Below are 23306 nucleotides of genomic sequence, written 5' to 3' on the forward strand. Positions count from 1 at the left end.
AGGAGACAGGACACTCGTCTATTTGCCTGCTGGTGGGGAAAACTGGGTGTGACACTTGATGACCATCTCTCCATCACTGCCAACATTGCTGCAACAGCTCCATCTTGCAGATATGTGTTGCACAACATCAGAAGGATATGAGTTCTTCTAACCCAGAAGGCGGCACAGGTTCTGGTCTAGGCTCTTGTCATCTAACGCTTGGACGACTGCAACTCCCTCCTGGCTGGTCTCCCTGCATGTGCCGTACGACCTCTGCAGCTCATTCAGAATGCAGCAGCTCGACTGGTCTTCAACTTCAACCACACTCTCTCTCACACTACACCGCTCCTCCGCTCCCTTCACTGGCTTCCTGTAGCTGCTCGCATCCGCTTCAAGACTCTAGTGCTTGCGTTCCATGCTACAAACGGATCCGGTCCAGCCTACATCCAGGACAGGATCAAACCCAGCCCGCCCACTCCGCTCTGCACGGGCAAACTGGCTTGCTGCCCCCTCACTGAGAGGATCGCAGAGGCATTCGCCAAACTCACAACTGTTCACTGTCCTGGCTCCCAAATGGTGGAACGATCTCCCCATCGACATGTGGACAGCAGAAAGCCTCCACATCTACTGCCACCGACTAAAAACACATCTCTTTCAACTCTACCTCGGCGATGACAAAAAAAAAGCACTTACCTACTAGCGCTTGTTCGTACCCAAACGTTGAAATGCGCTTATTGTGGATAAAAGCATCTGTTTAATGACATGTAATGTAATGTAATATAATGTAAATTGCATTTACTGTTGTGAATAATAATCTGAATCTTGCATTTAATTCATGATGTCAAATTAAATCTCTTGTCTCGTTGGCATCACCCGTATCAATATATATTAAAAAAAACATTTCTTGATTGTGTCGTTGCATTTTGTGGGTAATATTTATAATATTACCCACAATAATAATATTTTTCTTTTTCTGAATCATGTTTTATTTATTTTCCTGAGTTTTCTTGAGTTTTTTGGTGAAATTGTGTGAAATCAGTGTTTTCTTCTTCTTCTTCTATGATCAGATTTTGTTGTGACATGTTCAAATTAAACCTAACCACAAAGTAATGTGTTACAGCACCAACACTGGTGATAGAGCGCAAGTCATTTCAACCTCCACTGCCTTCCACACACACTCGTGCACACACACACACAGAAACGTCTGCATCATAATTAACATTATCAATGTTGTCATATTTAACATTCTCTCTGTTTTTGTCTTTCTCCCTAGTACGACTTCATGACAGCATCTCGGAGGAAGGTTTCCATTACCTTGTCTTTGACCTGTGAGTAAATCACAGACACACACACACACACACACACATTACATTGACTTGCATTCATTTCCTGGAGACTTACTCTAACCTTAATTATAATTACATTACTGGCCTAATCCTAACCCTGACCCTGACCTCAGTCTAACTTTAAAACATGTCTTCACCTTAAAATGCAGTCATTTACATTATGTGGACTTGATTTTGTCTCCATAATGTGAGTGTAAACAAATGTAGGTCCCCACAATATAAGGAATACCAGACACACACACACACACACAGTGATTATACTCAAATGTGTGTTACCCTTACTCTTTATATTTGTACATTATAGTATGGCTAGTTTGAAAATCATGCATCATAAGAGGAAAATGCCACCGAAATTATTGTATGATAGATTAAAAGATGAGAGTCTGGATATCAACTCCGTGCAATAAAACATTTAATATGTTTTATATAGTACAAAATATAAACATATTATTTAAATTCTTCATGCTACAATCCATTTATAAAATGCATCACCAAGTGCTTCATGTAAAGAAAAGTTTCTGTGAGTTATCTCTAACGATTTAATGAAAAAAGTATCAGTTTGTTTTTGTTTTTTTAGCATTTTATACAGTGAATTGTGCACGTCCATTCATCGGTGTTAGACTGTTAATGGAAGACTTTACCACATTATAGCTAAGTAATGAAAAGAAGGTCAAACTATCATGTAAGTGAGTTCTGCAGAGGCTTATTATCAGACATGTGGCCACTTAAATAATTGTTTGAGAGCAAAGGAGACACCATTCATAAATCCCTTTCACCCATAATCTCAGAATGATATTATATATAGTGTGATTTATTATTTTCCTTTTGGATTAAGTGAAAAATAACATTTCCCTTTCGTGTCTGCTGTCAGTGTCACTGGAGGAGAGCTGTTTGAAGACATTGTTGCCAGAGAGTATTACAGCGAGGCAGATGCCAGGTACAGTATGTGTGTGTGTGTGTGTGTTATACTTATAATCTGATGCAGGCTTTTTTGTAGCGAAGCAGAAAAAGTTATGAAAGTACAACATGTTTTGCTGATTAAATGTGTGTTGATGTACTTTGTGCTTCCACCCTTCTCTTCCCTTTGACCATGTGACTGAGTGGTTTTAAGTTTAATCTCATTAATAAATGATGTCAAAGCTGTCCTAAGTCCTGAACCCTCATTTTGAACATTTTCTAGTCGTTTTTGCAGTGTAGCACATTTTCTGACAGTGCAAACTCAACTGTTTCATAGATAGATTGAGATTATTCAAGTTATTTAAAATGTGTTCTGATACGTGGGACTGCCTAGGGACTGACTTTCTTTACTCGGAGCACAGTGGTCCCTAACCGAACTTATTTTATTTATTCATTTTAGAAAATCTAAGGGCGCACAAATTGACTTGCAATGCAAATATTCACATTCATACATACATACAATGTGCCGTTTTTAAATTCAGTGTCAAAATAAACTGGATCCTTTTTAACAATAAAATATATAATTGTTTAATTGTCCATTTAATGTATTTTAGCAAAATAAAAAATGACAGATTACATTAAAATTCAACATTTTAACACTAGGTTGTACATCTTAACTTTTAGAATCGGTTCCCCAACACAAAAAACTAACCAAAACCATTAAACAAACACAAAACCCCTCACAGTATATAAACACACCTGAGCCAAAAGTACTCGATGTCAGGTTGTTAATATCTTGGCATGGCTATGGCCTGTGTTAGGGGAGAAACCATGGTCACCACAATATGATGAAGTAAGGACAAGGGTAAAGTCATCTGATGGTCACTGTTTCAGCTGCAGATAAAATAGCGTGAGTAAAATGCCGGCATAACTATGACTAGAGGGGATCGGCAGAATTAGACGTGCAGTTCAGTTTTAGTCCTAATTTGGACACAATGCCACGGGCTTTTCTGTTGATTCTGCCTGACAGAGCGATGACACGTCTCCCAAAATCAGCCTCTGCTCACCCTCCTGCTGATGACCCCAGCCTCACCTTTACTGTGTCAGGCTCAATTTAATTTAAAAGAAATAATAGTGATTTTAACTGTGCACCAGACCAGCTAAATTACTGATATGCAAGCTCAGGACAGGCTTATGTAAGATTCCCCCAAACCTGCATCAACACACACACACACACGCAGCTATTCTTCTGAGGACACTGTACTGACTTTTATTCATTTGGACAACCTCGCCAAAGCTTTATCCCAAACCGTCACCAAACCACAATTTAAATCTGAGCCCTAAACGCAACCAGTTCCTCAGAAATGGAGCAGTTTTTGGTCTCCATGGGAATCAATGTCAGTTTTTATGCCTGAAAATACATACACACACACACATACACGCCCCGCCCACTCCACTTCCTTCCACACACTCAGTCAAATAAAAAAAAGAATGCGTCAAACTTCAGAATAAAAGAGTTTTAATATAGGAGGATGTTTTTCAGAGCACAGCAGGTTTTCTTCCTTTTAGGGAAGTGGCCTTCTGATACTGAGAATCTATGTCGTTTTAATGCGAATTGGACGTCAGAAAATGTTAAAAACTAAAATTAGATCCAGTCCATTAACCATAAATGACATGTTAATGACAGTTTATGGTTAATTTATGGTGAATCTTCTTTTTTAGCACAAGAAAAAGGCTGTAAGGAGAGACGGCATCCGCAGCCACATTTGACCAGAATGTGAATGAAGGCTGCACATTTTTATTCAACCTTTATTTAACCAGGAAAAAAACCCCACATTGAGATTAAAGATGTCCTTTTCAGGTGTGTCCTGGTGAAGCCAGGCTGCAGCACGGTTACAATCAAAGTACTACAAGGTTACAGAGAAACAGTCAGCAGCACATTTCAATCCTAATCATAAAAACCTTGTACATGAGAGAGAACATCTACAGACAGATGTGTCTGCCTCCAAGTCATCCAGCATTTTCCTAAAAACATCCAAGCCTTTAAGTTTCACAGTTTAACTGCTCTCTTGACTCCTATTCACACGTCTGTCACACTGCAGTATTTACCATTTAAACTGGACTTATTTTAAAATAAAAGAACACGTATGGATCTTATTATTGACAGCTTTTGTGACCAATATCAGCAGATAATCCAGGCTGCGATGTATTGGAGAAGGGAAAGTGGTATCGAGCGCTCCTCCTTTACTCCCTTGTCATGGAGATATTATGTGGACGTGACTGATGACTGTGTCCCTCCTCTGTTTCTCATCCGTCTCTGTCTCCTGCAGCCACTGCATCAATCAGATCCTGGAGAGCGTCAGTCACATCCACCAGCATGACATTGTGCACAGAGACCTGAAGGTGAGCGATGGTGATCACACAGTGGCCTGCCACGTTTTCTCAAATACTAGGTTGGTTTAAAAAGAAGAAGAAGAAGAGAAAAAAGAGGTTATTTTTGGCATAGATAAAACATGAGGTTGTGAAAGCAGATGAAAGGCATCGGTGGAAAGAGACGACGGGGTCTTAAGACGCACGACGACGCGCTCGCACAGACGTCACGCGGTGACGTTCACGGCGACTTAAGAGATGAGCGTCATCCCTCTCAACACCTGCCTGCTCCTCCCTCCTTATCTCTACATCTATAGCCCCCCCCTTTTTTTCATCTGTCCCCTCTTTTTCCTCTCCCTTCCCTCCCCTCCAGTGCTGGGGAATGACGAAAGCAGACCAGCTGCTATTAATAGCGGGTTTGTAGGTGAGACGAGGGCCGGTGACGATTTCCCCTCGCAGTGAGATTGTTCACCCCGAGTGAAAACAGCACTCTGACCTCCTCGGCTGTACTCATTCATTTTTTATCATATGGTAAATTTACATTATTTTACCTGTGCTCATGCTCTAAATATAATAGTTTAAGTTCTTCTAAGGGTGAATAAATGGATTTAACAATCTTTTTTTTTTTGTGAGGTTTATGATTTAACCCTTTAACACCTAAGCCTCAAAATGTCCGTCTGGACCTTTTTTTTTTTTGCTTATTTTAACCATAAAAGAGCCAGAAAATGTCCTGTGAGTAAGTGCTTTTGCCCATTTTTTCAGCATAACTTTCAATATCTGGCAGTTTTTTACAATTTACTGCATGTAAAAATAGTGTATTAACAATTTAAAATTAAGAAAGACAAAAAGTTTTATTGAGAAAAAACACTGCAGTATCCCGTGTCGTAATGGTCCGTCTCATTTTAAGTCTGTACCGTCGTAAATATTGAATTGAAGCTTGATTTTAAAAAATGATATCACAACTCAAATAGTAGTTACAATTTAAACACAGTGAGATATTTAGTCTTAATTGTTCAGCTGTAGTACCGAGGTCCTGTGGATAATTAATCAGTTGTGACATTTCACCCTGTTTGAAGAGCTTCATTTGACGAATTAAAATCTAAAAAAGAAAAACGAAAAAAGAACTTCTTCAAATAATAGAAACAAAAATAAAATATATTGTAACCCATCCTCTAAAGTTAAAATCTGCCTCAAACTTTTTAGGAATCATATAAGCTGTAAAATAACTGCTCAATACAGTTAATATCATAGACGTCAGATATGTCCAGAGACATCTCCAACAATCAAGCACAAGAAAAGGAAAATAAGAAAGTATTTTAAAGATTTCCTGTGTGACATCGTCTGTATTGTAGCCATTCACATCCTAATAATGCCAACAAGTGTGCCACAAACACACACACTCACACGTTTAGTGCTCTTGGCTGGTGGCAAGCTGGGTCGCCATGGTAACTGTAGGGTGAGGTCACCCGGCTGCTGCAGTACCAGCGTAGGGACTCATTATGCCACCTCCCATCTATCTATCTCTATCAGTCTTTCTCTGGTCCTTTTGTTGCCTTTTCTTCCAGCTCTCTGTCCTCATTCCATTCTGCCCTTTCCTTTCTCTCTCTCTTTTTCTGTGACTCTCTCTGTTCTTGTTTCACCTCTGTCTGAGTGGAAGAGGGGAAAAAAAGAGAGAGGGATGCTGACGATGAACCAGATGAGGAGAGAGAGACTGACAGATAAGAGCGCACAGACAGTTAGAACAAGCATCATGCTCTGTCTGCATTTGAGGTCATGTGGACGGCTGTCACTGCAATGAATTTGGCCCTTAAGACACACACACACACACACACACAGCACGCACGCACAGAGTAATTATAATAAACTTTGTTTCACCCTAACCACAATTCAAAGCTTAGCCTTTAACCAGTTCCTGGGGGACCAGGTTTTGGTCTTTATTTGAACTACTGGTCCTGACAAGGTTAGAGTTTATGCCGTAAAAGGTGCTGAAGAGGAAACAAACACACATGCACACAGGACGCTGCATGGACATCCATTCTTTTAGACACCTCCCTAATCTTAACCCAACCACAATAAGAATACAAGAAGACAATGAGGACATAATGTCCTCACAGAGATAGTTTTTTTTGGACAATTGGTCCAAACAGCTTATTGTTATTTAAGATGTGCACACACACACACACACACACACACACAGAAAGAGAGTTCAAATCACTGAGTGGTTGCACTGTTATGCATTTAAAAAAAAAAACAAACAAACCCTTAAACAAGTAAATCTTAAACAGCTGTGTGACTATAATCAGTGAGTGACCTCATCAGCTTACACTTGACCTCTCATGTTTCCTCAATTTCTTCTCCTCAGTTACATATAAGTGATTATAAAAGCTAAAAATAGAGAGGAAGCAGTGAAGGAAACTGATTCAGAGTTAATATTCTTCTTATGTGTGACCTCTCATGACTTCTGAACGACAGTGTGAGCAATGACGACGCTGTCACACTGCTATGACTTTGCGTTGTGGCTTAAAAATGAAATATGAATACGTCTCTGACAACAAACGTCCTGAAGAGCTCATTATCTGTGTGTTGCAGCCAGAGAATCTGCTCCTGGCCAGTAAGATGAAGGGAGCAGCGGTGAAGCTTGCAGACTTCGGTCTCGCCATCGAGGTCCAGGGAGACCAACAGGCCTGGTTTGGTGAGGAATCACTCTCTCCTCACAATGTGCTGAACCTGAACTGAACTGCTTGTATGTTTCCCTCGGTAGTATTACATTAGTAGCAAGCGAGTTACAACCGTGACATTTTAAAGACGTGTAAAAAGGTAACTGCAGTTTCAAACAGAAGTTTGTCATTGTCTTTCTTACCTGACTAAGTAGGTCATTACACAGAGTATATTTAAACCATAGAACAAAAATAAGTTTCCCAAGGGGAAATAAATACCACAAATACAATACTATTAATAATAATAATAATAATAATAATAATAACAATAATTCAAAAATACTTTGTGTTGTGCTCGTTCCACATTCAAACACCTACAACCAGTCTTGTATAAAGTACCTTAAAGGGATACTTGAGTAAAAGTACAAGTATCTGACCAGAAAATGACTTTGGTAGAAGTTGAAGTCACTTTTTGTAATGACAAAGTATATGACTCTTACTGTACTTTTAAGTTTTAAAAGTAATAATAAAAGTTGCTAGACATATACATAAAGTTTGTACTTAAGTAAAGTACAAATACTTTGTTACAACTAGGAAATCACTGAAGGTAAACAAATATTTGTCTGTTTGAAACTCTCTGAGCAATTTAAAAGTGTTTGTGTTCGTTACAGGTTTTGCGGGGACTCCAGGATATCTGTCCCCAGAGGTGTTGAGAAAGGACCCGTACGGCAAGCCAGTGGACATCTGGGCATGTGGTCAGTGAGACACACTGTTCGACTCAGTAATATTCTTCTGAGTGTGATGCATCTGAGTGTGTTTATATTGTGTGTGTGTGTGTGTGTGTGTGTCTCAGGTGTGATCCTGTACATCTTGTTGGTGGGCTACCCTCCCTTCTGGGACGAGGACCAACACAAACTATATCAACAAATCAAGGCCGGTGCATATGACGTGAGTTGTAACTTCCCCTGTGTTTGATCACATGATCTGTACGTGGCCATGAGGAAGAATATGCCGGCATTGTTATTGGAAAGTTAAGAAAGAAAACAAGGTTTTTTTGCAACCAACTTTATAACTTTGATTCAACAACACATGAGAAACATTTGTTAAAGCCTGAATATGTGAGTCCATGTAAGGAGTTGTGTATTATTCCCACGGCAACGCAAACACACATAAACGCCAATTTGAATAGGACACATTTTTATTTGGGCACCTTGTAATTTCTCCATTAATTACAGTAAATATCAGAAATACAGTGAATTTTACAGGAAAATAAAGGCAATTTACAGTGTACGCCCGTACATTTTCAGTCTGGGGACACAAAGTTAGTCTGGAGCCCTGGATCTACAGGTTTAGTGTGCAGAATCTTTGGCAGGCACGTTCTTATCTGCGTCCAGCACTCCCAGAGTACTCCAGCATTGTTGTGTGGTCGTGTTCTTGACCACTTAGCAAATGCTCTTTAAAACTCCGTTATTAGGCGTAAAAGGAAGAAAGGAAAACTCCAAATAAAGGCTGGGCTCACACTGCCACCGCTGTACTATATACGCGCCCCGTGAGGATTTCTTGAGTTATGGGATCTATTATTAATATCGAAATATTGATCAGTGCAGCTTTAATGAGTGTGCTTCTGTTATGGAGCTCATATGCGCCGCTCATATTCCCTAACTGGGTGACAGAGTCTATTAGAAAAGCTCCACCTGTCATGGAACCTGAAATCTAATCCTGTTTTTAATAACTTCCACATGAATCATAAACCTCGGCTTGAGACGACGCATCGTTTTCAGCAAATAATCCGGAATGAAATGATAAGTTAAAATTGCTCTTTCTTGTTCTTGCACAGTTGTAATCTCCGACGCTGTAGACAATAAAAGTGAAACACTATTTATCAGATGTTGTCATCGTCCTCTGGGAGATAGGAATTTAATACCCGTACTAATTTCCATAATTGGAAGCAACCACATCTAATGAATGTGCATAATATGAACAGTGATATGAAGCGACTGTGACAAGCTCTTGTAATAATGTGCATTTCTTCAATATCATCTTTGTCGGACTCATACCTCGAGTAGATCCTCGTGTTTTTTTGTCACTAAATCGACACGCGTTTGAAGTTCACATCCGTCGACCAGAGGTGCTTTGACTTATAGTGTTTGTAGCTTGAATGAAGGTGAGAGAGTGACATTTCACTCACTCACCCTCCAGCTTTTGAATGAATGATTCAATATTTTCCCGCTTTATATACTGTATGTATATTATACATGTTGAATTTGCCCCATTCTGCATAATTCTGCTTCTGTGTTCTAAAGCTAAAGATAAATAAAGATAACACCAAAGTTAGCGCTGTCCTGGTTTCTGAGATAAATATAAAAGGCTCATTCTGGGGAAAACAACATATCCTACTATACAATATTATTACATGGTTTTATTTTTCAATTTATAAGAAATAAAAACTGTGCTCATAGTGCTCGTGTGAATAAGATGACTTGAATAACACGGCCTGACACACCAGCAGGATCAAGTGCTGGAGAGATCGATGACAAGCAAACTATTTACACTTACTGGTCCAACAGTAACAGGACCAGGTCGCCCTCGGTCGAGTATCTCTCAGTGTTCTCCCTCCTCCAGCCTCTTATTCTCCTTAACCCTCTTCAGTGTTTGTGTTTTGTGCTGCCTCTGCCGTGACATCCACTCCATCGATAGTGTGTAACTGTGTAACTGTCTCCTCTTTGGAGCAGCGGGGGAATGTTGTAGTTTCCTTTTTGTGGCACGGACGTGAAACCAGGCGTCATACAGAGCCAGTGCAGGTGTTGCAGACGTGCTCAGGCTTCGACAGAGGTGACATTCACCCTGTCGTGAGTTGATGGTGCATTAAAATAATCTTGGAGACATTAATCCATTATGTCAGAATATTATTTTTTTTCTTCTATTTCTATTTCTGTCAATCGTTGTTTTTTTTTTTTAATCAAAATGATAATATTATAATCAATCATACTACATTAAATAATTAGAAATTAGAAAAGTATCTGTGTAGTGTAGAGATGGTGTTAGTGTGGATGTTTTTATAATAAAAATAAAAACATGTTTTGCAAAACTGTTAATGAACAAAATTAAATATATGTTTATAAAAATGTAGATGTAGTGTTAAAATAAAACTCCTCTCTGTCGTTTAATCACAGATCTGTGATTAAACAACAGTCTTTTGAATCTTTATAAGAAGGTGTTTGAGCTCATTAAAATGTCTCTCCTTCTTCACATTCCTCCCTCTCTTTCAGTTTCCCTCTCCCGAGTGGGACACGGTGACGCCCGAGGCCAAGAATCTGATCAATCAGATGTTAACCATTAATCCTGCCAAGAGGATCACTGCCGACCAGGCCCTCAAGCACCCCTGGGTCTGCGTAAGTGTCACTCCTCATTGTCAAGTTTTACAGCATCTGAAATACTCTTTCAATTGTTTTACACCAGATTCAAACCAACCATGTCCATTTTTATGCACTTATATATGAACATGTTCAGAACAGCCTGGTTTTAAAATGAATCTCCAGCAAAACAGACATACCTGCATTATACTATACACAAGACTACGTTTTGTGTCTTTGTAATAAAACGCATTCATTTGTCCTGCACAGTTAGGTCATATAATCTAGTGGACATACCATATTTTACATTTTAACATATTTGCCAAACAAGCTGGTACATTTTTAATTATAATTTCATTGTCATTCCTTTTGCACAATTTTTCAAACATTTCATGAAATGATATAATCAGGTTTACACACAGATGCATGGACATCTCCTAGATAAGTAACAATCCAACAGGTTTATTTTATATCCTTGAGGTTTTTTATTTAGTTAAAACCTCAATCCACCATCCTCCACCTGACCTCCAAATGTTGTTGTGCAATATCAGTTGTATAATGACAATAAAGATGTTTTCCTTCCTTCGATCTCTCAGTTTGGCATGTTGGAGCATTGAGAGGCATTATTTCTTAATTAAAATACCTGTTGGAGCGATAATTCCGTTTTCCCACAACTTTTTTCTTTCCATCAAAGAACCTAATGTGACAAAAAGGATAACAAATGGCATTTGTTTTACTATTCTCTGTTAATTATTCAATCACATGCATATTTAATACATGTGTTCAGATCATGACACACATGCACACGACTGCCTCAGACTTCTAGCATTTGATGGAGACCTGGACTTTTGTATCGATCCGACTGACGCTGGAATCAATACTTGGATTCATTGATCATTTGGTGAAGCACAGCTATACACTGAGGGCAGGTGACCTCATTTAAAAATGTATTATTAGGACGACTGCTTGTTTGGAATCACTTACACAGGGTTAAAAGCAGTGGTTGCCGCGGTTGCAACGCTGTAGTTTGGTTTATCTGTGACGTTGTTTCCTCTGCACACAGCAACGCTCCACTGTGGCCTCCATGATGCACCGTCAAGAGACTGTGGAATGTCTCCGCAAGTTTAACGCCAGGAGGAAACTCAAGGTGAGTGGACACACACACACACACACACACACACACACACACATATACACACAACTTGTTTTTACATCTTAGTGAGGACACCTCAGAGACATCATGCATTCTCTAACCCCTCACAACCACAATTCAAATATTAGCCTTAAACTTAACCAGTTCCGCAGAAATTACGTTCTGCCTCATTAGGAGCAGGTTTTGGTCCCTATGAGGACTACTGGTCCTGATAGGGTCCTAAAGAAATAACAAATACACTCATTCATAATCCTTTTAATGTTTATAATATCATTTTTGTGTCTTTCCAGGGAGCCATCCTCACCACAATGCTGGTGTCCAGGAACTTTTCAGGTGAGCTTCAGCTTAATTCACGTACCAGTTCTCGTACTTCCAGGAAGTTATTAGGACCACATTGATAAAAAAAAATAAATTCCAAAACCTCGAGAAAGAAGTCGTGAAAATGAAGTTTTAATTTACATAGATTTACGAGAATAACGTTGTAATATTCTAGAAGAGGAGAGCAAGAAATCGCATCTTTTCCGCAGAAAGAACCAGGCGGACTTGGAGGAAATCGCTGCTTTTGTGGAGGGGGAAATAGCTGGAACCGGTCGACCGCAGGGTGATCGGTGGATGCATCAGCGGGCCATTCAGAGAAATACACAAAACCCCTCTGAATGGCCCGCTGATGCATCCACCGATCACCCTGCAGTGGACCAGTTCCAGCTATTCTCCAAGTCCGCCTGATACTTATGACAGTGTGATGCTGATGTGCCAAAAGATTAAGCATCTCCTTGTTTGTGAAACTTATTCTAAAGTACACATCCACGAAATGCTATTCTCTTAAATGTACGACTTTATTCTCTAGTCTGTGAATAATTTTTTTCTCAAAGTGGCCCTAGTGTTTGACTGAAGTTTAACAAATATAAGTAAATGTCCTTTTTCATGTGTGATTTCTCTGAGAAGCCAAATTAATCTCTGCTACTTTACTTCCTGTTTTGTTCTTCTTTGAAGTCAGAGTACACAATAGTATTGTTTGCTCTAGTTTTGATTCCACACTCCTCGCTGTAAGCAGAAACACGGCGTTCTTGTTTTGACCGAACACTCACTTTGTGGGCTGGACGTTGCTCTGGCCGGCTAATGCATTAATGCTGTTGGTCCTGTGTTTATATGCTTTCATGTAAGTAAAGCAGCATTCGTGGATGAGTGCTTTCTCCAGTCAAGACCAATAAACACTGAAGAATGTGGACAGGTCCAACCTCTCAATGGCTTTACATATCACTGTAGCCAGTGCATATCAAGTCATCTCCACGGGGATGAGATTCAGAGTAGTGTGATGGTGTCTGTTGCTTCACTTATTGGGTGACACTGGCTCTGCATGGCCTCTGAAGTTAACTTCAAGAAACATAAAGTATTCAGCTTTCAGTCAGGCTCTTGTCCCACCTGTGGTGCCACATTGAATCGCTCTCTGTCCAATAGTGGGACGGCAGCATACCAGCCCTGCTGCTACCACCAGCACAGCCGCAATGGCACAGGAAGGTACGTCTGTAAGAATGGGGTTGGAGTCGGACACGTAGCCTAAGCTGCTTGAACCCCTCCACCTGTTGCCTGCTGCCTGCACACTGATGACGGGTCATCGCATAAACACACAAACATGCAGATGGAGAGCACGAGTGAAGCACAGCTCCTGATGCTTCAGTGTCACCGCGCGTCCCGATGGTCAAAGATGTTCCTCCGTTATAGAAACACAGCTGCAACCAAAGCAAAGCAAATAAAAGTGTTTATTATTAGCACAACTGGCTGCATCGCTTTTCACCTGCAGCCTAAACATAGTCACATTTGTATAACACAAACACAAACGTACACTCCCTCCATTCCCAGGTCTTTTTACCCACTCTGAGCCGGTTTGTGTCAGAGCATGTCTCACATGCCCTGGATCGCATCGACGGCTCCCGGCTGATGCCCAGTTGATGCCTGCCTGTGTCCGCTGCATCCTCCCCTCTGCATGGCTCTGGCGCTAAAAGCCAGCCAAGCATGCGAATGAGCGTACAGTACTTTACAAGGACGCCGACCTGCATGGGAAGCCGGACATACAGAGTGCACAGTGTCCTTCTGTTACTTTGTTTTCTTTGTGTCCTCCCTCCCTCCTGCCTGCTCTTGTTATTTTTGTGTGAACAGACGAAGTAGCCGTGCACGTCAGATAACACGAAACACAGTCAGTCACATGACCGTGCGAGCCACTCGGACGCTTCGATCAGCGGCAAGTCGTGGATAATCCAAATAGTCGTGGATAATCCAGAACTCTTTTCACTTGGTGGACTGAGTGGGATTGAGTATTGTTTAATGAAGAGATGACAGACTAACTGTTAGAGACAGTGGATGCTGCATGCCGGACATGTTGATAAGCCAACGTTTGCTGCATGATTAACATGAACTAAGAGTTATTAACATGCAAATACTAAACCTCTTTATGTTTTCTTTTTTTTATCTGCCTCCTTCCTACATTACAAATGGAAGGTAAATGGAATCATTGAGACTGATTAAGACAATTATGTCTAAAATATACTGTATATATATAACTAATCCATGATGACAAAGAGAACATGTCTCCACTGACATTTTTGCTCTTTTATTAACAGTCAAAATCTGACATTGTTCATTTTTGCTTTATATATTAAGTTTTCAGACCACTTCAGAACTGTGTAGCTATGTAAATATCATCTACTACGATGAATAAGGTAAACGGATGATGGTGGCTCAGTGGTACAGTGAGTCGTCTTTCTTTTGGAATGTTGTGGGTTCCGACAGACAGACAGTCATACAGACAGAACTTTATTAGACGCGTCACAGCTGGCATTTACCAGTTTTAACATTGAAGTATTCCTGTAAAGGCCTGAATTTCACTTTGTCAGTTTTACTGTTACCGTTACATTTAAAATGAAAGGTGAAGAGGTCTGAAGACTTTTTAAAAGGACTGTGTTTTTTGGTGTCCATGCTTTTCTCCCGTTATTTCATCTTTCTCAAATGTCTTTTGTTTTCAGAGTAAATCACCTCCCATCGTTTGCTTTTGTTTGTCACACAGAATGATCTCCACCACGTTGCTGTACACTAACTACCTTTCCTCTCTTTCTCTTTCCTCCAGCGTGTAAAACCTTACTGAACAAAAAGTCGGACGGCGTGAAGGTAAGTGTTATTGACTCTCTGTCTCTGTCTTGTTCTCCTCCTGTCCTCTGTTGTCTCTCTTTATGTCCGTCACCCTGACTACTCTGTAACAACGTTTATCTTTGCTATGAAAAAGTATGAAGTTCCTTATGTGGAATAACCTTTGTGTTCTGGTGCTGAGTTTTTCTAAAATCTATATCATGTGATTACATTGTAGCTTAATCATGTTTATTTAACAGCCAAAGGTGCAGCACAGGTATGAATATTAGAGGTTCATGTAAATCAAAGTGACTTAATGAATAACAATAGACTTAAATTTGCTGTTTGTTTTTTTACCACCAGTTTTTATTTCGACTGCAGAGACCGTTTCGCCCCCGTGCTTACAGTATTTCCGACAGTCAGCGTCAGTGCATGCAGTGAAGCGCCATGATCAGCAAAGGGCCCAAATAACATTTAATTTGCATACATTAACTTAAACAATAGCTTCTCTCAGCCCTCCAACAAGACATGATTCAAACAAACCAAAACACTTCAGTTGTCCTTTAAAACCTAACTATTAAATGTTGTTTTTGCAGCTTCGGATTCTTTTATCTGAAGCTCTTCTAGTTTCCCTCTGTCTCATCTTTGTTCCTGTGCTGCTGTTTTGCTTTTGGTTTTTTTCTCCTCTCTATTTCTGGGTCAATCTGACAGCTTCACTTTTCTTACTACTTTGATTCGTTCCTTGTTTCCCGGTGACCCCTTATTCTTTTCCTCCTCCTCCTCCCCATTGCTGTCTGTCAGAAACGGAAGTCCAGCTCGAGTGTTTGTTTGATGGTGAGATCGGCTCTGTCGTTTTCCATTCATTTTTCATTATTTGTCTCTCTTCTCCTCCCCCGAGTCATTTCCCCGCCCTCCTGTTCTCCCCTCGTCATCTGCGTTTCATTTGCATTTTTTTCCCTCTCCGTGCAGAGATGCTTGAGGCGTCGTCTATGACAGTTTTCCGTCTTGTCCGCTTTTGTATCTCTGCTCCTGACATGAGTGCCACCAAAACCATTCAAAAATCCTAACACGCACACACACACACACACACTCATCCTCCTTTATCTGTGGACAACATCAGGCTTTATAGCGTACTTGCCAACATCACAACCATCACTTCAATAAACAGTCATATTCCCTTTTTTAAGGATATTTATTGAACTGTCATTATTTTCCATTGATTTTTTGGTTTTAACCCTTGATCTGTGCCACAGGTGCATCCATGGTAAATTGCCGTGGGAATAATACACAACTCCTTATATGGACATCCTAGGGGTGTGTGTGTTTATAGGTCACATATTCAGCCTTTAAAAGATGCTTGTTTTCTTGCATCTTCTTATGTGTTGTTGAGTCAAAGTTAGGATTCATTTGATATCGCATTTTTAGTCGTGATATAAAGTGGCAATAATTGTGCAGAAGTCACAAAATAGACCGTATTTCATTCTTTTTTGTTCATAAAACAGTGAACTTTGACGTATAAAATCAGCCAAAATGCTCTATGTTCAAAATTAAAATATGCAGAAACATTTTTATTTTTTAGTAACTCTAGTTTCTTTGCATTAGTTACACCATTCTTTAATCTGGCTAATTTTCCATCCCACTTAGAAGTTGGCAGACTTTTCTTTTAGTAACTAAAGATTTTCCAATTGAAAAAATAAAGCGCTCCAATAATGGAAACTGTTTGCATCAGTTGATCCTGAATGTGGACGGGGTGCCTCACAAAATTGGCCTGTCAAATAACAATGCTTTAAAAACACGAGATCCTACATTTCCCATAATGCAGCCAACACCATTGGTGTGTGGCCATGTAACGCCCAGCTCTACATGCTTCGTTTATTTTTGGGATTCAATTGCAAAGACTTGGACGGAGGAAACGGGCTGCAGCTCATGAGCCATGACACGTTGTTTATTTATATGGACAAGGAAACATTATCATTATCTCCATCGCTTGGATAATTACTTGAATGCACTGCAATGGTGACATGATGTTATGTAAACTAATATCAGATAGTTTCATTTAAGGAGATTCATTACCTTGTTTTTTTATCTGCCACAGTGATGCTAACATGGATTTTAGGGATCTTTGGGATCAAGGTCTTTGAGCAAAAGGAGGGAGATAGAATTCAGTGCTAACATTCATGCTTGCACACACTCTTTTATTTAAAAAACCTCAAGGCCTTTCACTGCATGCACAAACCTGGACTGCTGCATTTATTTATAACCTTGTAAAACTATTCCCTGGTTCTCCTGCACACACATATTGGCCAGAAATAGGTCGCGACTTGTTTTAGATGCATGATTTTTTTCCTTATATTAAAATATTTTCAGCGATTCCGTTCTAAAAGTGTGTCCGTTGTTTTAAAATGCATGTGCTGACTACGTGTTTTCTATCTCTTTTTTCTTCTTACGTTTGTAGTGCAGCGTCTGCAGAAGTTGTAGACATAAAAAAGTCGGGCATAAACCAGGACAAGCGTCTCAGGAGCATTTAATGCACAGGTTTATAATGGAGACAGAATCGACTCAGTTAAACACATTAGGAAGTCGTTTTGACTCACTCAAGTTGATGCAGCGGGACACTTGATCCGTTTCTACAAGTCCTTGGTGATCGAAAGAAGACTCGCGTGCAACAAATTATTTTGAAGACCTACAGAAGAACAGCTTCTCTTTTTAAATACACAGGGTAGATTCAGATTGTCCTGTGTGCACGTCGCGCTCCCACAGTATACAGCTTCAATTTGCGCTCACTTACATGCAATAAAATGTGTTTATTGGCTATTTAATGGCTCTGTTCCTGTTTAGTATCCAAGATTCCCATAGGTCTGATCATGGTGTAGACACAGTGGGAGCGGGAGCAGTCATTCTGTGTTGTGCTTCTTTGCCCCAGTCGCAGGGAAACAGCAGTAAAAACAGTGTAGTCAGCAGCAGCAGCACCAAAGACAGCAGCATGTCATCTACAGCACCAATGGTACTCCATCTCTATTTGGTTTCTCTCACATTTGCCTTTCATGGCATCATTTCATTGTTTCCTATTGATTTTTATTTATTTTTATTTATTTTTTTTAATGATTACTTCTGTCCACGCCTAATCTTTTTTTTTGGTCACCTTCACTAAAATCACCTCAGTAAAAGTCTCTCGCTCACGCTTCATCTTCTGCCTTCTCCGCCTCTGTCGTAAAACACAAATTGTGATGTTGGCGGTGGATTGGATGACTTTAAAATTAAACGTCTGTGTGTGTGTGTGTGTGTGTGTGTGTGTGTGTGTGTGTCCCTGGCGCGTGTTTTACCCAGACCTCTTGTGGATACACTCGTATATAAATGCACACACACGGCGCACGACACTGACAGGTGGACGAATGGCTTTCATTTTGCAGAGCAACAGCAGACTCTCCAATCAGCTCGTGCTCAGCCACGCTGTGGTGACTCCTTTGTGTTTTCAGCTGTATCACCAGCGTTGGTGCGTTGCTTTTGAACCACGGCAGGGTTATTGCAATTTCTTCGAAAGCATAGCTTGAAAACTCAAAGGTTGAACCTCCACTACGTGAAAAGATTCTTTACCACCTGAAACCAACAAAATCTCATATAATTATGACATAAGTTTTAATACGATCTACAAGCACGTATTCAGTTATTATTCAGCAGATGAATCAGTGCATCTCCTAATGAGAGTTACTTTTACAAATGCCTCCTCATCGTGTGAATTGTGAATGACGTGGACTTCTGGGTAAAACATGAGCTGGTGTGGACAGATGTTAGAGGATGCAGCCCCTGCTGTCATACATGTAATGGGATTCATACAATATGCAGCAGAGGTGGAGTGAAGCTTCCTTCAGCTCTGAAATTGCAATTTAGTGCATGAGTGAATCCCCCCGATCTTTGTGCCGAGCTTTATACGGCTACACACGTTTGGGCTAGAAGCCAAACTTGCAAAAACGGACGTGAATCATTCAGCAAAAACTGGTGAAGTCGTTTTCCACTCCTGTGTGTCATCACAGGGGCTGCATGTTCCTCTGAGGGCTATGTATTCACTGGATCGGGATCACGGGTGTGCGAGCGGGTGGTAGTTGGAGGATCCTGATTTGCTTGTTGCTGAGTGTTTTTATGTGGAAGGGTCAAGACTGAGGACGAGTCCAGTTTATGCCTGATGCTGCATTTACAGCACGTAGGAAGAAAAGTGACAGAAATCAGTCACGTCATGGTCGTAACTGGAGATCACAAAGGCTACAGTTTAATTGTCATGTCTTTAAAGTCTCATCTCTGCTTTCAGATACACCGTAGTAGTTGATATTTCTAATGGTGTCATGTGGTAATGCTCGTGTTTTATGTCTCTAAAACAGTAAATATTTAACTGTTATGTCACAGATGAAATAACAATGGAAGAAAATTTCAACTCTAGTCACGACTGAAATCTTTTTATCAACATCACTGATAACAAATGGGATTTTCTCACTGAGTAGTTTAGCATTTAAATGATAAAGTGACCTTTGAGAAACTTAAAACTGGTGCAGGACACAGGAAAACGTCAGAATCGGTGAAATTACGTTAGAGTGTACCGTGATTGTGTGAACTCGGGTGATAAGCTCTGCTTCCTGTCAGTAAACGTGTTGCTCTCTATCTCAAAGTGACAGCAGCTTATGAACTGCAGTAGCAACAACTCCCAAAACACAAAGAAATCTTAGCCTCAGTTTACAGCTTTATTTCTTCGCTGACACCTTTCAGGCTCTCGTCCCAATATAGCAAGTAATAAAATGGTAAAGTGAGCGCGTGGTGTTGTTTTAGGAGTGTTCGCTCCCCGAGTTCATTAATTCAACACCTTTTATTTACTTTTTGAGAATTTCCCAGTTGGACTTTGGATATTGACGGTAACTTTTAGGTGACATGAACGCTCCTCCTCAGTCATGACCCTGACAGGTGAATATTAGTCATGCTGTTTTCATTCATTCTGGAAACAATGGTGTAGAGAACAGAGTGGGGATCAGACCGACGCTGAGCTCTTTGACACATACAGTCGTCTTTAACCGCCATGAATGATCCACAGCCTCTGTAGCTCCTGTGCTTCTGTCTTTGGGTGTGCACTAGTGTCTCTGTTTGTCTTCATGGAATACGTTGATATTCCTTGGCATCTTCCCTCATGACCTCCTTCACCCATCCCATCCCTGCATGGTAAAGTGTGTCTACCTCCCCCCAGGAAGCCCAGACAACCGTTGTGCACAACCCAGCTGACGGCACCAAGGTAAGCAGCTCCTTCTGCTTCTGCCACCACAATAACAGCCTCTACTAACACGGGCAGGTAACTGGTGCAGTATTTTCTCTCGGTATTCTGAAACTGTGACCACAGCACCGGAATGGAGTGAGTGTAGCTGACGTGCTCACCAGTGTTCACCATTATGGTCTCACTGCAGACCAGAGGTTCACAACTGGGGGGGCCCGGCCCCCTAAGGGTGGCACCAAAGCTCTACAAAGGGTTTGATTGTTACATTTGTATTTGTAAAAAGAGATGACTTAGAATTCATTCTTTTTTGTGAAGATAAAAAACCTAATTGAAGTGTTACATTAAAGGTTGACTATATATATATATATATATATATATTTTATTTTTAAATTACAATTTAAATATATTTATATTTTTTTTTAAATCTCACAAAATAAGACGTGACACTCACCTTAAAGGTTAATATTAATCCTTTTAATTTTATTGCTATTGTTTTATTGTAATATTGTCGCAGTGAATTGCATGATTCACAATAAAATATATCTAAAATGCAAGATGTAGAGTGGAGGCGTTCTCAATGTATACAATCATAAAAATATGGGTTTCTCAAGAAAAAGGGAGGGAACTACAGCTGTAGACTTGTATCGTATAATGAAGAAATTACAATTTAAAAGGTAATTTATAGACACTAATTAGCCCACAAATGACATTTGGTAATTCAGAGCTCCTGCTGTTGCATTGTGGGTTAAACCACATATTTTTAATGAATGAATTTATTTATTCCAAAGTATCCAGTATACTCCAGGTGACAGTCCCAAGCCGGGATAAATTGGCGGGTTGGGTCCGGAAGGATCATCCACTGTGGCGATCTCTAGAGAGGAAAATAAACGTTTAATATTTTAACCACCTTTCACAATAAATTTCAACCCTGTTGCGTTAACATTTCTCTCACTCATAGGCGCCAAGATTTGATTGACAGATGAGGCAAATGAGTAGAGCAGTCCAGTAATGTGATGAGTCAGTCAATGACCTCCTGAGCTGAAGCAGACTCAGACTGATAGAACAGTCTTTGTGTGTCAATATTATGGTCTGGTGCTTCAGTCAGGATCCATTTACCATCAAAAGTGATATAAAAGAGAAAATCCTGCACCGTCATCACGCACATACACACACACACACTGTGTCTCCACAGACTACTGGTCAGTTTGCTCAGTTTTATTTACATATATTCATTTTGTCTGTACTAACAAATACTTTGCCACACTGAGGACGGTGTCATACACTGACACACTTGTGATAAAAACCGCTCACACACTCTGTTGCTTTGACACGTGTGGCTCACCGTGCTTCCCCTTCGCTGCTGTCCTGGCTGGTTTGTGCTCCTGGGAGGGAGTCCATCACCCGTCTGTCCATCTGTCCGTCCAGTTGTCTGTGTGTCCACAAGTGTGTGTCCACAAGTGCCCCGAAGTCTCCGAGTCCCGTCTCACTTTGAAATTCAAAATGATTTGTCTTACGATTTCTCTTCCTCCCTTTATCCATCCATCCATCCGTCTTTCTTTCTTTCTTTCTTTCTTTCCACCCACTCTTCTGTCCACCTGTGTCGCCCCCTTCTCTTTGACAGGGCTCGACAGAGAGCTGTAATAACGCAGAAGAGGAGGAGATGAAAGGTAGGAAAGGTACTTGTCCAACTTTCACCTTCTCTGCATGCTTTTATTGTTGTTCACTTTACGTCTGCAGATCTTTTCACTTTATATTTAAAGCAATGCACTTTCAGGTGAACTGGTGTCTGTGCCCTGCAGTGTTGTCATACTCTAGTCCAGGACCCTAACCTGGCTCAAAGATTGTTAAGTTAAACTATCTTTATGAGTTTGATTAAAAGCCTTTGCAAAGGAGTCGATGCACAAAGGCTAAATAGTAGTACTGAATATTCCCATCCTCTGACATATCATTTGGGGTTTGCCTCGAAGGTTTTAGAGAAGATGTATAAAACGGATGACATCATTAAAGGCGACCAAATGAAGTGGTCCTTTACTTGAATATAAATGAGTTTTCTGTGGATTTAAAAAGTGTTAGAACCCTTAAAATTGGACTCAAGCTTGACTCAGACTCAGGATTCGACCAGACTTTGGTGACTGGGACTCACACTTTATATATCTCTACATATGTATATATATATATGTATGTATATATATGTATATATGTATGTATATATGTATATATATATATGTGTATATATGTATATATATATATATATATATGTATATATATATATGTGTATGTATACATATATACATATATATGTATATAAAAATCTCTTTTCCAAGAGTGACCTGACCAAGAAGGCTCACAGATTACAACTGCACAAACAGACTTATACAACTCATAGCATCCAACCAATGTAAGACCGGATCAAGGACAAAACCAGGTGCAGTTTCTGAAATGATCTTGTAAAGGATTTAGAATCAGTCCCATGCACCGAGATAGTTTTCCTCTCGACCCCTCGATCGTACACAGACTGGTGACTGATGTCCACTAAGTGAAGCCGGTAGAAGTTTGTCTGTTAGTGTGTTAGTTTGTTCACCCGGCTCTTGAATTTTGTGGATCAGTTGGAGAAACTAAGCAGAATCTGATTGATATTGAACACGCTGCTCTTACAGTATTCAGATCTTGATTGTGGTGCTTGTAATGGTCACTGTTGAGACCAGCGTTCTCATTTCAGTTGTCGTGACTGAGAGTGTGTGCATGCAGGCCTTAATGCCGCACGCCTCTTGAGCCTTTAATTACCTGTCTGCAGCTCTAATGTTTTCAGGTGAATGAAGTAGGACAGATCTACCTGCAGCTTTCCACAGGAGAGTTAATCCAGGCACTTGAGCTGCTTTCTGTGGGTTTACCAGCACTTAGTCTCAGAGTGGATTGTTACTGACACGCAATCAAGAGGTTGTTCTCACTTCTGTTTCTCTCCGAGCGCACGAATGTTTCAGGTGATCTGGAGAAACGTTCCATGAATGTAATGTTCCTCTCGTCTTCGAACACTGCAGGACTGCATCAGCTGTAATACGAAGCGAGGTTGTCACATGATCTGAGTCAGTCACATGCTAACATTTTAAGATGACGTTGTTCAGCCTTTCATCAAACATATTAAGTTAGAAAGTGAGAAGAACCAGGAGTTGGTAAAAGATAAAA

General features: G+C 40.3%; 1 protein-coding gene across 18 annotated transcripts in view; it reads left to right on the plus strand.

The window, feature by feature from the left end:
* camk2g2 (calcium/calmodulin-dependent protein kinase (CaM kinase) II gamma 2) overlaps nucleotides 1-23306 on the plus strand; it is a 56823-nt gene that overhangs the window by 25210 nt on the left and 8307 nt on the right. The window contains exons 4-17 of one of the 18 annotated variants that reach the window (XM_044045514.1): nucleotides 1253-1307; nucleotides 2197-2262; nucleotides 4553-4625; nucleotides 7182-7284; nucleotides 7921-8004; nucleotides 8103-8197; nucleotides 10519-10641; nucleotides 11666-11749; nucleotides 12046-12088; nucleotides 13214-13273; nucleotides 14877-14917; nucleotides 17799-17879; nucleotides 20100-20144; nucleotides 21745-21799. In XM_044045514.1, the coding sequence (XP_043901449.1) occupies nucleotides 1253-1307; nucleotides 2197-2262; nucleotides 4553-4625; nucleotides 7182-7284; nucleotides 7921-8004; nucleotides 8103-8197; nucleotides 10519-10641; nucleotides 11666-11749; nucleotides 12046-12088; nucleotides 13214-13273; nucleotides 14877-14917; nucleotides 17799-17879; nucleotides 20100-20144; nucleotides 21745-21799 (1008 nt within the window). Of the gene's footprint in view, nucleotides 1-1252; nucleotides 1308-2196; nucleotides 2263-4552; nucleotides 4626-7181; nucleotides 7285-7920; nucleotides 8005-8102; nucleotides 8198-10518; nucleotides 10642-11665; nucleotides 11750-12045; nucleotides 12089-13213; nucleotides 13274-14876; nucleotides 14918-15676; nucleotides 15710-17798; nucleotides 17880-20099; nucleotides 20145-21744; nucleotides 21800-23306 lie in introns of all 18 variants that reach the window. The other 17 variants (XM_044045515.1, XM_044045522.1, XM_044045523.1 and 14 more) reach the window with 17 other exon arrangements.

This window comes from Solea senegalensis, linkage group LG15, assembly GCF_019176455.1.
Source record: "Solea senegalensis isolate Sse05_10M linkage group LG15, IFAPA_SoseM_1, whole genome shotgun sequence".
Taxonomy (NCBI): domain Eukaryota; kingdom Metazoa; phylum Chordata; class Actinopteri; order Pleuronectiformes; family Soleidae; genus Solea; species Solea senegalensis.